General features: G+C 50.4%; 1 protein-coding gene across 3 annotated transcripts in view; it reads right to left on the minus strand.

The window, feature by feature from the left end:
• LOC133340837 (sarcoplasmic reticulum histidine-rich calcium-binding protein-like) overlaps positions 1-16706 on the minus strand; it is a 316152-nt gene that overhangs the window by 290471 nt on the left and 8975 nt on the right. The window contains exons 2-7 of one of the 3 annotated variants that reach the window (XR_009754949.1): positions 14888-15070; positions 13728-13799; positions 13117-13179; positions 10181-12208; positions 6731-9639; positions 5778-6539 (exon numbers count right to left, since the gene is read on the minus strand). Coding sequence is in view for 1 of the 3 variants with exons in the window: in XM_061549263.1 (XP_061405247.1) it covers positions 9632-9639; positions 10181-12208; positions 13117-13179; positions 13728-13799; positions 14888-15070 (2354 nt within the window). In the remaining 2 variants the exon portion in view is untranslated. Of the gene's footprint in view, positions 1-5777; positions 9640-10180; positions 12209-13116; positions 13180-13727; positions 13800-14887; positions 15071-16706 lie in introns of those variants that run through there. The other 2 variants (XR_009754948.1, XM_061549263.1) reach the window with 2 other exon arrangements.

The following is a 16706-nucleotide window of genomic DNA, read 5'->3' on the forward strand; positions in this document are numbered from 1 at the left end:
TGACGCGTGTGGGAACACGTCGACAGGATATTTACACACCCTCGTCAACACAAGAGACACGTGTCCCCCATATAGCCGCAACAGATTCTTAAAACAAGCGCTGTTAGCGAACACCTAATGAAGGCTAGCACGGCACACGAGGGGGTGGGTGGCCAGCACCATGCCTGGCCGTCTTTGTCTCCCCAGTGGCGATGTTTAAACACTGCACTGGGTACTCGTTTAAGGACGAGTCGACTTAGTGGAGGCCCAGGACCGGTTCATATAATCGTTACTGGTGTTGGCCGTGAGCGGGAATGTAACCCAGATGGCCGGGTTCATAGCGCAGCACGTTACCCACTACACTACCACTCCACACACAAAATACACAACAACCACCACCACTATTCGCCACTAAGTGGCGGTGACGTCACCACGACGCTTGTGCCAGGCCAGGTGCACCTTGAGGCTACGTGAAGTGTCGAACGCCCGCTGGCAGGTCACGGGGCAAACCCAGCAGGTGCCCCGGGTCGACTGACGGAGATGACTGAGATGACTGGCTGATGCACCACCTGTGCCCCCTACTGTGCCAACTTGCTGTGCTTTAGCCACCCGGCGCTCCGCTCGTTGTTGTGAGCTCCTCCACCCTCAGTTGTTATTGGAGGAAGACAAAAGACACACACACCAACGCACACGCAATCCAAACAAAATGTACTGCCTTTCACCACTAAGTGCCAATGATGTCACTACAGAGCTTGTGTCAGGCTAAGTGTATTCTGTGGCTATATGAAGGCTTACTGAGATGATTGTGGCACCTCACCGTTTAGCTTCCTGGCAGTCTGGTTGTAATTCTGAGCGTCGTTCCTCCACCCTCCGTTATTGCTGTAGGGCGGCTACCTCCCAGCTCCTCATCACGATCCTCCATGGCCACTGGGATACACGCCGATGTTGGCAAGTCCACTCAGCTCGACAACCATCCTCCGGCACCGCGTCAGCCCACCTCTATTCTACTGGGTGTTTTAAATAAATGGACCCAATTTCAAAGCGGTATATTTCACGATGGCAACATGTTACAATTACACTAAAAGTTACAAACGGTTTAATGAGTTAGCAAGTTTTACTAACCATTTTTATAAATGCTCTATGTGCCCTCCACCTGCTGTAATTTGTCCCAAACGCCTCTCAGTGTCTTCTCTTCCACTGAAATCACCGCTGCCGTGATTCTGTTTTTGAGGTCATCCAGATTAGTCGCTAACGGTGGCACAAAAACACCATGGTCTTTGACGTCTCCCCACAAGAAAAAGTCGCAGGGTGTGATGATATCTGGGGATCTTGGGGGCCAAGAGTGTAGTGCCAAGTCTTGGGGTCCCGTGCGACCTATTCAACGTTGAGGCGGTGAGTCTTGCGAATGACTGAGGCTCGGGGCTGTTTGTGCGCTGGGAGAGGCATCTCGCGGTAATCATTTGAAACTCTATGCCCCGCCCTCTCTATGCCCCGCCCTCTCTACGCCCCGCCCTCTCTACGCCCCGCCCTTTAAAGTGGTAAGAGTTTCATTCATGGGCGGTTCGCGGTTGCAGAGATATAGCGATTTCAAATCGGGTCCATCTTTTTTAAACACCCTGTATTTACGTGATTGATAGACTAAAATATAGAGCCTCCTTGTACATGTACCTAACTTTTTCTGATGCCTCTTGCCGCCATATTTGCTTTTTCATTTACCGCTGTCAAATACCTCGTTTATTAGTTGTGCTATATTCCTTCAGGAGCCTGAACTGGTTCTGTAACATTGATGTTGTCTTCTAGTTGTTGCTGTGATCATGCACCACGGACCTCCCTTATAAAATAGGTGGGCAACTGGCTAAACGGGATCATCCATGTGTAATGTGAGGATATATCCGGCTCACTGACGTATCACAACTCGTCATGATGATTGGCTCTGCCGGTCCTGGTTTATAGCCAATGGGGGGAAGCCTAGGGGCGTGGCCCTGACGTAATGGAAAGGTGACAGCTGTAAGTAGAGGATTGGTTCTGCTGGCTTTGGCCACAGCCAATGGGGAGATGAGTCAGGGGCATGGTCCCGGGAGCCTACGAGGGAGCCTGGAATATTCCATGGAGGCTAACCAGGATTGGTGGAAACGTACCACGTGACCCGGGTATTAAATAGGGGTGGAGACAAACGACACGGGGTCAGAACGGGAACGAATGGAGGAAGGGGCCACGCGTGAGCGGGGCTCCGGGTTGCCACGTTGCAGTGTGTCTCTCTATCTGTCCCTCTCACGCTGTCTGTCAGCAGCGTGAAGGAAAGCTGTAATGCAAGTTTAATAAAAGACCGGATTCCAGAAGTCGCCTCAACGACCTTTATTACACCCTTGCCATGCCCGTTTATCCCCCTCGACCTGGCCAAACATAAGCTGCTTGGGCATGCCGTGGATGGATGTGGGCTACATGACCCCATGCAGCCAACAACACAACCTCCCACCGTCGCCATGGCCAGAGTTGAGCATGCATCACCCAACACTGGTATGAACAGGTACATTGGTATAAGGGGGAAACCGAGAAAAAAATGATGCACAGCATATATGTTTAAAATTTAATTCAAATATTTTCCATGTCACACAAGGATTGAAAAAACACATTATGTTACACGTGAATAATAAGAATGTTTCGGGATCAAAAGGGCAAAACCCTGCAAAAACTTAGTTATCTACAAAATCCCCATTACACACACCCACAGCGGCTGCACTGGCACCTTGATTAAGCAAGCGAGGAATTCAGTGCATGCGCAATTACCTAAGTTTAAGACGTCGCCACAAACGCAACTAACACCAGCGACATTTCCCTGCCAACATCACACTCAGTAGCGAGAGGTGGGGAGTTACGTGGGGGTGATTATTGTTTCCCAAACACTCAAGTCCCCGCGACCCGCCACACACGGAGCTGCCTTGGCCACCGTTTCCGATCTTCCCTGCCCAAGTACAAACGAGTCGTTACGCACTGCACTTGCCTGATGATTGTTAAACACGTTCAACTCTAGATTGCAGTGCCGATTTGAATTAAGATATAAATCGTGTTTGTCGCAGTCATCATACACCTTTGTTAATCCACTACCGGACGAAGGTCTCCCAACACCATGAAGGTCATTGGGTTGTTTGGCCATACTTCACCACGCTGGTCAGAGTGGCTTGGTGGAAATAGGGAGGCCCAGGATTGGTTCAAATATCGTTTTTCAGTTCGCAGCCGACAATGAAACTTGGATCACTGGGCGGTGCTAATTTAGTCAGTATGAGTCAAACCACTGTACCATGGCATGTGTGTGCCACATGACAACGAGGGCCAATTCAAATTAAGATTAAAAAAACCTTATTAACATGTGTGTGCCACATGACCTAAGAGATTGCCATTTCAAATGAACAGACTGCAAGTGTATCCACGCGTCATTGGCGAGTGGTGGTGCAGTAGTTAGTGCTCTGTGCTACAAACCAGGCGACCCATATTCGATTCCAATGAATTAACAAAAAAAGTGGCGAATATCTGAACCGGTCCCTGGGCCTCTCCTAGGTCAACTCAGCAGTGGTAAAACTAAAGGCAGATGAGGCGAGTGTGGTGTTGGCCACCCACCACTCTTTAATATGTACTCGCTAACAGCATTTGCCTCAGTCTGTTAAAGGCTATGCAGGTCATCTTTGTCCACGTGTCAGAGAACACTCAATATTAAATCGGTATTTACTGTAATCACGTGGGACGTGTTTACTAATTTCAGGCGCTTGCCGTGTGTAACAACTCGTATGGTAAATGTGGCCTCACGTGCCGCAGTGGGTTCCCAGGATCGTAGGTTGGTTTATACACTCTGATGAGGGGTCAGGTTGGATCACTAGCAACGGAGTGGGCGAGTGGTGTTGTTAATTCGCACGGCGCGTAAAAGGTGCCTCGCGAGTTCCACGACACAAGGGGAAACGGCGCTGGGAGGTGGGAGAATACCGGTGACACCGCTGACACACTGGCGTCGACTAGCGACTGCCCATCCAGCTTAATTAGCAAGCGACCGCCGGTCACTTTCATGGGAGGTCTAATGATAAAATAGACTTGCCGTGCACATTCACTTTGCATTTACTTTTATAACTCGAGATATCCCTTGAGAAAGGGGCTCGTAGGCTCACTTAGCTCCGATCAGGTTATGTGATATATATGAAAACGTTTTTACTTTTGATGTTTCAACAGAAAAAACCAAGATAAAAAAAACGATTGCTCAGTTTTTTTGTATAATTCACAAAAAGTAGAGTAACTTCCACGTTTTCAAAACGGAATATTTTTTTGCCCAACAGCGATTGGCGTCAGGCGTTATTGTGATTTACGTAAAGTTTTAAACGGAAGCTTTCACAATATATACATGAAAATCCGTCTGCGATCAGATGAAAATTTTCACATGCTCTGGAATTTAAACGTGCGTTGTCACATTATTGTCCTCAGAGCCGTACGTGATTAAATGGAATTCATCATGTGATTAATGTGCTGTTATTCACAGTAAAATCTTCCTGATCAGAGCAAATCCCTGATGGGATGAAATTGATTGCGATAACTTATTTCGTTTACAGGTTTCCCTCGCTCCATGTGGTAGTAGTAGTAGTAGGAGATGTGCTCCAACAAAATGGGCGCACAAAGCGAAACCGCATGAGACAGCTGCCTGCCGAGTAGCGCACACGGTACACACATGGTACACACAGTACACACACTGTACACACACACGGTACACACGCAGTACACACACAGTGCACACACAGTGCACACACAGTGCACACATACAGCGCACACACACAGCACACAGCACACACACACAGCACACACACAGTACACACACGGTACACACGCAGTGTACACACACAGTACACACGGTACACACGCAGTGTAGACACACAGTACACACGGTACACACGCAGTGTTGCACCGACGTCCGAGCGCATAGCTGCACAGGAGTGAATTCAAACTGCGTATTGTATAGCGAATTTTTGAGTATAAATAGGTTTGGCATACATACGCGAAATCGCACAAACCGAACCCGCACAGAGCGAGGGAAACCTGTACTTTCTAAATCAGAATTATAATATTTATACTCGAGGAATCCGATGAGCTATGCAGCTCTTTTTCACATGTCCAGTAGTCATTGTGATACTGAACGCCGTTTACCTAGTTACAATGCTATTTTCATTCCATTTGCGAGTACGATAAGTTGATATAGTTCTGCTCGTATAATTGCTTATCAACCATATCGATTTTCTCAATTCCTCATCAAGTAAAATCACACTGAGCTGTAACAAAAAAAAGTTAAGTCAGCTTACCCCAGAGATGGTGAGGGGGTGGGGGGGGGGGAGGTATTAAATGAACGGCCATTCGCCTTCATAGAAATATTCTCACGAAAGATAACGGCCTCGTGCAGTCACCGAGATATATTAAATCACGCGCCTGTCATTCGCGTGGAACATCGAATGATGCAGGCTATCGCCATTCACGTTAACCGCGGGATATCGATTTGAACGCCATTCACTCTCAAGAAAAAACCACTCGACTAATAAAGTCGACGGCCGTTCACATTTTTTCGCAGAGGGCTCGTCAATTGATGTGACTGCGATTCACTTTAACAAGCTGCTATTAAATTTCGATTTAAAGCTTTCGTGACTGCAGGGAGAACAGGTCTGTCGAGGAGACAGAGTCTGACTCTGTGTGTGACTGTCTCCTCGACAGACCTGTTCTCCACCTGAGGACAGCTACTTGCGTTGTGGCCGAAACGTCGTGAGAATTATTTAATGTTTTATTTTATTATTTTATTATTTACATTCTACGTGACTTTACCGAAAGAACCAAGAAGATGAAGCTGCTATTAATGAAGTGATACTTGCGCATTTAACTTCATTAGCGCGGTCACACTGCATTTGCTTATTAATTCAAATCGATTGCGGTTAAGTTATCCGCGTAGAATCGCGAGTACAATAATCGAATTGGTTAGGATTCGTACACGGATGCATCGTGATCATTTCCACCGCTGCCCACCAGAGGGCTGCTACATTCACCACGAAAAAAAAAGCAAATACGATTCTCGGGTGAAATCGTAAGGACAAACGTTAAAAAAATTCGTCGAATCGCGGTTGCAGGAACAGACCGACCTCCGTGAAAGTGAAAGGTCAAGTTAACGTCCAGATTTCTATGACAGTGAATGGCGGTGAAAGTGAATGGCATCGTCCACGTTTCATCTCTCGGGTTTGCAGTCCCCCTGGCTCTGAACGAGCGCCAGCAACGCCGCCAGTACCGGCACAGGCTGCAATGGGCAGCGCTGTGAGTTGAGTTCACGAGTTCACGAGGTACACGAACCAGGCATGAAGCATTACACACACACATCCTCTTACAACAGGTACAGTCAACCCTCGATTATCCGGGATCATAAGGGGAGGGAGAGGTATGGCCCAGAAACAAAAACACGAATAATAATTAAAAAACTGTATAAATTGGCTGATAAACCACCCATATTGATCGTTCACCTCGATGTGCCGTCAGTTAATAATTGTTTTTTTACCCTTTTATCTGGCAACAAAACTGTCACCTTTTTTACGAGGAGTCATGTTTGCATAGACCACAATACCTGCAGTCATTTTTTTTTGCATTATGACTGCAGGTATTGTGGTCTATGCAAACATGACTCCTCGTAAAAAAGGTGTCAGTTTTTGTTGGCAGATAAAAGGGTAAAAAAACCAATCATATTTTTTACTGGCAAATGAGGTACCAATGGTGCCGTCAGTTATTATCGTTTCGGAGCGGAACAGGCAGGGCTCAATTCCCATATTCCTGCACCGGGCAACACCACGTCCAGTTTCGCTCTCACGACGGGGCCGCTACAACTCGTCACACACTTTGCCTTTTCATGTTTCACCTGGGAAACATTCGGTGAGAAACGAAGCCTCGCTCGTCATCGGTCGCCGAGTCACGTGCGAGGAGCACGAGGTGCTAATGAGCGCGGTACAACTCCCATCTCCTACAAGTATTGTGTTTAGTTTGTTGTCCTTAACCTCGCACATCTACCGTTGGTTACGTACGGTGCGAAAGAAGTTCAACATACGTACTTACATATATCTTCCATTGCCCCTTCCCCCCCACCCCACCAAAAAGCACGGTTAAGCCTTGTAATCCCAGATGACGCCATGTACCGACAATCGAGCGTTGAGCGTGTAACGCGTGAGCGAGCTATTGCAATCATCCCATGGCAATCATCCCACGACCGACAGCGGTCGAATCTCCGTAGAACACTGGACAATAAACATCAAGCATTATTGCTCTCGATGGAAATTTACATTTCCCTACCACGTGCACACGAGACGCAACGTGGGCTATAAAAGAACGTTATGAATCAGTGCATACGCAGATCACGGACGCAGAGTATGACAAAGGACGTGTAAAAATATTTTTTTTTAAAGCTGGAGAGCACGCAAAGCAGCACGACAGAATGACACACGATGGGAATTACAGCGAGAGCAGCATTAGAGACCACAACGCAAGAGAGACATCGTGTCGACTGGGGGGGGGGAGGGGGTCAGGGCAGGATATGCCGTGGCTTGAATGGATGATGGACAAGACTGGTGATGCAATAGTAGCTAAAGGAGGGAAAACAAATACAGTAAAACCTTGGATTGCGAGCATAATTCGTTCCGGAAACGTGTTTAAAATCCAAAGCACTCGTGTATCAGTTGTGATCACGTGACGCTCGGCAGACAAAGCGTATGCACGTACTACTCGTATTGCAAGACCTCGCTCCGTTTATCAAATTATTATTTATTTAAAAAAATTTGCTCATCTTGCAAAACACTCGCAGACCAAGTGACTCGCAATCCAAGCTTTTACTGTATGTCCGAGAGGATGACCCGCTGTGGAAGGTGGCGCAATGAAGTCGGCTCATGCGTGCACAAGCAGGATGGAATGTAGCGTCAGGACTGCGAGGAAGTTTGTTGGTGTGGGGTAGGGGGAGGCCTGCATCCAGCAGTGGATAGGACAGGCATGGTGATGAAGAAGATTCCAATGACGGAGCGAATCTGGCCGAGTGGCTGGGGCCATCTGAGCCCCGACTTTCATCGTGATTTTACTACGAGCAGCAGCTGGCTTCGAGAGATTCAATTCAAGCATTGGCTCTTGTCTGTCCCTTCTGTACAGTTTCCCTTTTCCTGTGTCCTCAGTTCAGTTTTAATCACTCCATTAGCCTAATTGTGTTAGGTGTGATGTGCCATGAAGAATCACTATTGCCTGAAACGTTGCCGATTGTAAAAAAATGTTCTTTTAAGGCCACACAGTATTATTGACGAACGTGTTGAGCTTCTTTGTAATTCGTAGTATGAGATCGCATGCGTTAAATTTCACGCATCAGATAATACATCCTGACGTATACGATTCGATGCACTTATATCATGAACATAACGATCGGTGTTCATTGGCGAATATACGCATCTTTTACAGGTGTAGGCAGCACCAATGATGTTGCACGAGTGCGGACATCGATTACCTGCGATTTACCCAGAGTAAATGTCAACGTTTCCTCGAGGCTAACGGAACAACTGAGAAGGAACAAACGAAGCTGAACAGAGGCAAGGATCAACACAAATGAGACTGAAAAAAACTGGTCGATTCTAGGATCAAATCACGACCCCAGATGTTTACAAACCCACTCACCTGCGGGAGGGGGGCGTGTGAACGACGGCTACCTGGCCCGGCTGCGATGCATTCGCAAAATCCCTGCCGACCGCCGTTGTGAACCTACAGTGAATCGACGTCAATAGCCGCCGCAAGATATGGCGCTGTCCTGCCCATGCTGCGACAACCCGGAGCCATTTGCTGCCTTCCTTATGCAAGATCCCATAGCCGTTGCCGAGGCGACACCGAACCACCAAGGACCGCTCTTGACAGTCTCATCACCACCACCACCACCACCTAGACGGGCTTTGCTCTTTCCCTTGGTTGCACACCGCTGGGTGCCATTGCAATGCCTGTCGAGGTAGTAACCTGCCCCCCTCTCCCTATCCAGCACCCACGTCCCACGCACCACGACCCATTCTCACAGCCCACTTGCTTATTAGTGTCATCATACTGCATTTAAAATGTACTGTATATTTATTTTAAAAACTAGGAAACGGTCCCCCCCCCCTTCCTAAAGAGGGGGACCGTGGATTGTCTTAATGCTGGTGAATCTACTCAGTATCACCCTACCCTACACCACCCATCCCCCCCCCCCCCCCCCCCCCCCTTCTCGCCCCCCACAAACGTCGTCAAGCAAAAGGGTGTTTCCGCATTGACAGCCACACGAAAACGAGACTGCACACCCGCGGGGGTCTGCGGTAAACCCGACGACTGTTGTAACGTCTCTCTGACGGCGAACTGAGTCAGGAGGGATCGCGGTAAATTTACCGAGCCAGTGCCGAAACCCGGACCCGTCCAGAATGCCACTGTATCCACCACGCGCGCAGCCCCGTCAGTACACGTGTGTACTGCATATTCATATCGAAAACAAACCCTTTCTTAAAAATTCACTATATTATTGCATCACAGACATACGTTGCCATTGGTGGCAGCATTAACACGTTGGCTTGTCACCTCGCCCCTCTCGCCTGCGGCTCTGTGGCCTCCTCCTCTAGTGGCCTGTGAGGACAGACAGACAGACAGACGGGCAGATAAGTTGTCAGATTCTTTAAATAAAATAAAAAAATATTTATCCCATTTTTTTCTACTTGGTGCCATATCATGTCACATGACATGGAAGAATCTGTTCAGAACTCTGGAAGAGCAGTGCAATCATACACGTGCGAGTATGGCTGACGCATTAAAGGTGTGTGTGTGTGTCAGTGTGTGTGTGGCTGCGTGGTGTAGCGGTTAGCGATGCGTTGCGCTACGAACCTGGCGACCCGAGTTAGATTCCCGTTCACGGCCACCAACACTGGTGACAATAAGCCAAACCGGTTCTGGGCATGCCCAAGGTCGACTTAGCCTAAAATGAGCACTGTACCTCGTGCGATGTCTAAACATCGTCACCCGGGAGACAAATGCAGCAGGACGTGATGCTGGGCACCCCACCCCCTTCATGTGGCATGCTGTACCTCATAGGTGCTCGCCAACAGCACTTGCCAAAACGGTTGGTTAAGGCTATGAGGGCGATCGTTGTCTGAGCACGTTAGACTCTCACCTTCTCTCACTCCCTCCCCGTGGGCGCCAGGCAGTGGTGGAGGAAGAGAATCGCTCCCCAACTCCACTTCTCCATCAGCCTCATCCTGAAGCTTGTGCAACTCCTGGTGAAGCTCGGGTTGTCCGCCACCAGCATCACCATCGCCCGAATCAGCTGCACCGCCGCCGTTATCCGCCTCTTTGAGAGGAATGGCGTTCTCGTCGTCATCTCTCTGCTCCTCGTGACGGTGGCTGCCTCCGTCGTACTGCTGCGGCGGATAGTCGGCGCTGCGTTCGTGGTCGCCATCGTTGCCGTGGGCGTCGTTCGACTCTGGCAAGTCCACGCTCTCCGCAGGATGCGTCTCGTCCACTCCACCTTGCTCACTCGACCCGCGATGGTCGGGGACGTCCTCCGCTGGGGCGGCGTCGACCTCATCGTCGTCGTCGTCATCGTCGTCGTCACCGTCACCTTCCGCTTCAACGTTATCCTCCAGCTGCATGGGGATTTCATTCTCGTCAGAGGATGCGGCATGGTGCTCATGCAGTCCGCCGTCCCCATCCTCCGCCTTCTGCTCTTCCTCTGTCCCGACCTCTTCTGCCTCCTCAATGGCCTCGTGTTGCTGCGACACAGCCTCTGCGCTGATGTCAGACTCAAGCTGTCCCTGCAACTCCTCCTCCTCCTGCTGCTGCTGCGACTCATCTGACGGCCGCTGCTGCGCAACATCATCTTCGTGGACCTGCTGAGATTCACCCTCCACCACCTCCTGTGGCGGGGAATGCTCCTCCTCGTCGCTGTCCCCTGGCTGATGGGATGCATCCTGGGCCTGCTCGTCCTCTCCAGGGTGGTGTAAATGCTCGTGGTGCAAGTAGCTGACTTCATCAGGGTGGATGGCAGCGTCGCCCTCGTGGTGTGGGTTGGCCTGTTCATGGTGTGGGTCAATCTCGTGGTGATGGTGGTCACCCTCTTGATGAAGGTGGACCTCCACATGTTGATCCTCATCCCCATGATCATGACCATCCTCTTCATGATGGTCATCTTCTTTGTGAGAGTGGACCTCGTGGAGGTGATCACCCTCAGATTGAAGGTGACCATCCTCGTGGTGCTGCTGTTGGTCGTCTCCATGATGGTGATTCTCATGCTGAGCGTGGAGGTCCTCATGCTGAGCGTGGAGCTCCTCGTGCTGAGCGTGGAGCTCCTCGTGCTGAGCATAGACCTCCTCGTTCTGAGCGTGGAGCTCGTCGTGCTGAGCGTGGAGCTCCTCATTCTGAATGTGGAGCTCCTCAGGCTGAGCATCGACCTCCTCATTCTGAGCGTGGAGCTCCTCATGGTGAATGTGGAGCTCCTCTTGCTGAGCATCGACCTCCTCATGCGGAGCGTGGAGCTCCTCATGGTGAATGTGGAGCTCCTCTTGCTGAGCATCGACCTCCTCATGCGGAGCGTGGAGCTCCTCATGGTGAATGTGGAGCTCCTCTTGCTGAGCATCGACCTCCTCATGCGGAGCGTGGAGCTCCTCAGGCTGGACGTGGAGCTCGTCGTGCTGAGCGTGGAGCTCCTCAGGCTGGGCGTGGAGCTCCTCATGGTGAATGTGGAGCTCCTCATGCACAGCGTCGACCTCCTCTTGGTGCTCATCACCGTCACCACCATCATCATCATCGTCACGATCATCTTCTTGATCAAGGCCATCCTCATGTTGGAGGTCCTCCTCTTTAAGTTGATCATCACCCTCCTGATCACGGCGATCCTCTTGGTGATCGACTTCATGATGAAGGTGGACCTCCTCATCTTGATCATCATCATCATCCTCCTGCTCGGAATCATGCCCGTGGTAACGGTGGTGGTCATGGTCATGGTGGTCGTCACCTTCATCGTGGTCGCCTTCATGGTGGTGGTGGTCGTGATCATCTTCATGGTGGTGGTGGTGATCACCCAGTGGCTGGTGAACGTCTTGGTCTTGTTCATCTTCGTGTTGTTGGTGGTGGTGGTCGCCAGGGTCGGCAGAGGGAGCCTCGGCCTTAGACTCCTCGCTGCCGGTGAACTTGCTCTGGATGGCTGAAATAAAACACGAGCCGTGAAGGACTGAGGTGGCCACCTGGCTCAGTGGCAATGCACCTCCATCGTCTCCGACGTAATAATAGCAATTTGAACCTGCAACGTGGCACCATGCAGCATCGGCTCACTCTCGTAGTGAGAGGCAGAGGATGACTCGGAGGCACCAGGAGGAACCAAGGACAAGTGGGAAGGCAGCCACGTGGTGAGCCGATGCCAATAACTGCCCAAGCTCAGCAGTCCTCGATATATTAAGGTGTTTTCAGCCAATTAATTGTTTACATGTGGAAGGAAACTGGAGTACCCAGAGAAAACCCACGCGTACTACCTTCACCTGGCAAGCCAGGGTATGTGGCACCTCCTCGACACGGGAAGGGAGTTTCGTAGCAATAGTGCAGTGATCTACCAACCCTCGCCCCCTCCACAGTGCTGGATTTTCAGGCCACGTGTGTAGCCAGCGCCGCCCCCGGGAGACATCCACGGAGTTTGAATCGTCTCATTCGTCTCATTAGCCCGAACGTAGCATTTACAAAAAAATCCTAAACAACAGATGCTTGCGTGAGCCTAACCAATTATTTTAAACTCTTTGGGTCTTTTTCGGTCAAGTCACGTAAATAGAAACGATGGATCACGACGTTTCGATCGCAACACAAGCAATCGTCTTCAGGCGAGACGATTGCTTGTGTTGCGATCGGAACGTCGTTATCTATTATTTGCGATTTGACCGAAAGACCCAAAAAGTATTAATTCCCGCAGTCACGAAAGCTTTCAATCAAAATGGTTTAAAACAGCGGATCGATAAACCGGTACATGCCAAATTCCCAACCAGTCACCCTCCCCCCTCTGAATCCGCTCCAGGGCAGCCAGACAAGGGCTACACGAAGTCCGACAAGACAGACAAGTCCACACACCTGCTAGCAGGGTGTGCATGTCCTCCCCATCCACGTCACCGTCTCCGTCCCAGTCCAGCTTGTCTGCAGCAAGGAGGATGGAGCAACACCACAGCACCGAGTCAGTGGTTGGGAGGGTGGATGGGCGATTGGCTGATTCGATGGTTGAGTGAGATAGTGAATGGGTGGATGAATGGTTATTGGAAGGATGAGTTTGTGAGCGAGTAAGTGGTTGAATTAATGGGTGGGAAAGTGAGTAAGTGGGTGATCACATGGATGAGTGAGTGGGTTCGTCAGTTGGTGGATGAGTAGGTGAGTGAGCGCGTGTGTGACCGAATGCATGAGTTAGGGTTGGTGAGTGAGTCAGTGGGTTGGTGGATGAACGAGTGGGTGGGTGATTGGATGGGCGAGTTAATGAGTGTGTTTCGTTAAATATGTAGGTGAGTGAATGGGTATCAGGATGACTATATGAAGGGGGTAGGGTAAGTAGGTGGATGAGTGTGGGTGGTGAGTAAAGTGGTGTTCGTGAGGATGTAGGTAGGTTAGAAGGCAACATTAGGTATAGATTGCTGGGTAGGTAGGTGAGTGGGTCTGGTGGGAACGCATGCCATTAACCTCATCGCAGCCCTTACCTTGGAATATTTTCTTGACATCTTCCACGTCGAAATCCCTGTCCCCGTCCATGTCATAATCGGTGAGCTTTTCTGAAATTTTAAAACACAAGCGTTTAGTTGTCTATGGAAAAGAAAAACAGACGGTGTGTGCGTTTTGTCTATCAGGCACAAATTGGGAGCGGAAGTGTAGCGGTTAGCGCGCTGCGCTAAGAACCCACCAACCCAAGTTCGATTCCCGCTCACGGCCAACACCAATGACAATTATCTGAACTGGTCATAAGTCGACGCAGCCTAAAATGAGTACCTGGTGCAGCGTGTCAACATCACCACTGGGCAGACAAAGGCAGCCGGGCATGGTGGTGCCCACCCACCCCCTCGTGTGCCATGCCAACCTTCATAGGTGCTCACTAACAGCACTTGCCCGAACAGTATGTTAAAGGCTATATGGGGAATCTTTGTCTATGATGTGTGAGTGTGTGAGTTAGTGTGATATTTATCTGTGTGTTTGAGCTTGTTTCTTTTGTCAAGTTAGTACACATCAATGCTCAATGTTCATATGCATCAACGCATATGTCCAAGCATGTGAACACTTGTGTGCTTGTGCATGTGCAGTATAATGTCTGTATTCATGTCTGTGTGTACATGGGTCTGTATGCTTGCGTGTGTATTTATATACGTGTATCAGTAAGTGCCAACAGCCCTTTCCCCAACAGTCTGTTAAACGCTGTACAAGAATGTGTCGTGTGTGTACGTTCATGTGTGCTGTACGCGTGTGTCTGCGTGTAATTATTATAGAGGTAAAATGTAGTCGGGCGGCTCCACGGTAAGCACAAGCGGCTCTCGATTGGAAGGTTGCGAGTTCAACTCCTGGTTGTGGGGGGATAACGAGGCCCCATCGTGTTTACATTCTAAATCAGGTCACGCTGTGCGGCTCAATCACTTCCAACAGACTCTGTAACAGCTGCTCTTCATTGGCTACACAAAATGGAGCACCACTTTATGGGGAAGTGCTATAAATGGACCCCCCCCCCCCCACTATTCATAACTGGCTCAGGGCTGTAAACACAACAGGTGAGCACCGCCTTAATGCTCGATTCAGCGAGATATCACTCACTTCTTTGTTTGATGGCGTGTGCGTGTCTATGTTTGCGACTGTGAGTGCGCGTGCATGTCCGTGCCTGCCACCGTGTCGGTGAGCCCCAGCGTGTAGGCCAGCACCACCGAGAGCACGAGGGCGCCCGTGAGCACGAGGCATGTGACGACGCCACCGCCGCAGCCGCCCCAGCGACTCCGCCGGGAGGCGTTCGGCTTCCGGTTCCGTTGGTTCGTCCGCACGGTGCCAGGCGGCCTCTTCTCCATTTCTGCACACGAAAAATACGCACAGACAAAGGTGCCGCAGATAGCCTCAAACAGACCGCTGGGGGGGGAAAGGCTGTTTCTATAGCCAGCGCCTGCGTAGGCTGGCTGACGAGGTGGGGGGTGGTCTTGTCAGCACCACGTCTAACCGCCTTTGCTTCCCCCACTGAAGATGTTTACACGCTGCACCAGGTACTCACGTGAGGCCGATTCGCCCGATGGGAGTGATGATTATTTTACATCGTGTAGTTCAAAGCAGATTGCATCTCAAAATGCTGACATATTTGTAACGTGTGGTGTTCGTGCTGTGGGGGGGGGGGGGGGGTGGCTGATGTGATGTGAGCATCCTTGGCCGGTGTCATTATTGTGTCATTTGGTCAATCAGGTCACTTGTGCGTGTGCGATGGGGTAGAGTGGCACAGGGAGCGCGAGACTAGCCGTCACCTCTAACAACGCTCGCTCGGGCTGGTTTGGCTTCATCGTGTCGTCAGGCCACCACGGGGGTTTCCAACGAGTAGCGAGGTTTTAGACAGCGAGCAGAAAAAAATGGAAACTGTCCAAATTGTCCCAAAAATAAAAAGAAATTACGGCTGAGCGCACACTCTTCAACGCCCACGCCCTGTCGCATTCCCAAACTCGCACACACAGACACACGTTATCAATGAAGGCTGCCTCAACCTTCGCGAGGCACCATGGCTGTTTGGAATAGCCTTCCGGATATCGGGAAGTCCCCACCATCCACCAAAACAATTTGGATTGCACTGGAGCTTCGCACACACATTCGCGATTTTACCCCACACCCTTGGTTCTGCTCTTTTTGGGTTCTGGAGCACCAGTGTAGTGGTGTAAACTCACACGGAGACGAGATTCTCTGTAAGGGCTATTGCCAATCTAGATTTGAAGTTTTTGTGACTGCAGGGATCCATACTCTTTGGTCACGTAGGTAGAAAATTTAATAAATTAAATCACGACGTTTCGATTGCAACACAAGCAATCATCATCAGTTTATTAACTACTACACTCGCGTACAGAATCACCGGATCACACCAGAGGTAGACACTTCTACACTTGGTCCTTCCCGTGGACCGTCCCTGTACCCGCTTAACTCCTCGGCCTATCCTCACCTAAGCTTCCCACTAATTCCACTCTTTCCTCGGCCTAGGGTCTCGGTGCCGAGCGGCGTGTCGTCCGTTCGGCGTGTCTTCTGTTCCTTCGAGACCTCCGTTCCCTCGGCTCCCCACAATGACCCCGGCCCTCGCCCCGGGGTCCCCATTAAATACCCCTCCCCTCTGGGTAACATGACGTCACCCTATGACGTCATCCAGCTCTTTCCAGCCGATGCCCTCACTTCCCCCCACTACTCCTCTACACCAGTGTGGATGGATCTCTGGGGCCCACCACACCCATTGCAACCAGACCCCAACCACACCCCCCAACTGTCACTCGTCATCACAAGGAGGCGACCTCACGCGCCACCTCAACAATCCACGTGCGCACCTCAACCGCAATTCAGCACTACCTATGCCACACCGCACATTAACGCGAGACCGCCCAGCACTGCCGACCGCAGCTCGGTTCACCACTGCATCTCACCCCTGTCCGTAACACAAAGGGTTCCGGCTTCACAAGTTACGCAGAAAG

The sequence above is a fragment of the Lethenteron reissneri genome, chromosome 10, assembly GCF_015708825.2.
Source record: "Lethenteron reissneri isolate LAM-NWPU_2019-01 chromosome 10, ASM1570882v1, whole genome shotgun sequence".
Taxonomy (NCBI): Eukaryota; Metazoa; Chordata; class Hyperoartia; order Petromyzontiformes; family Petromyzontidae; genus Lethenteron; species Lethenteron reissneri.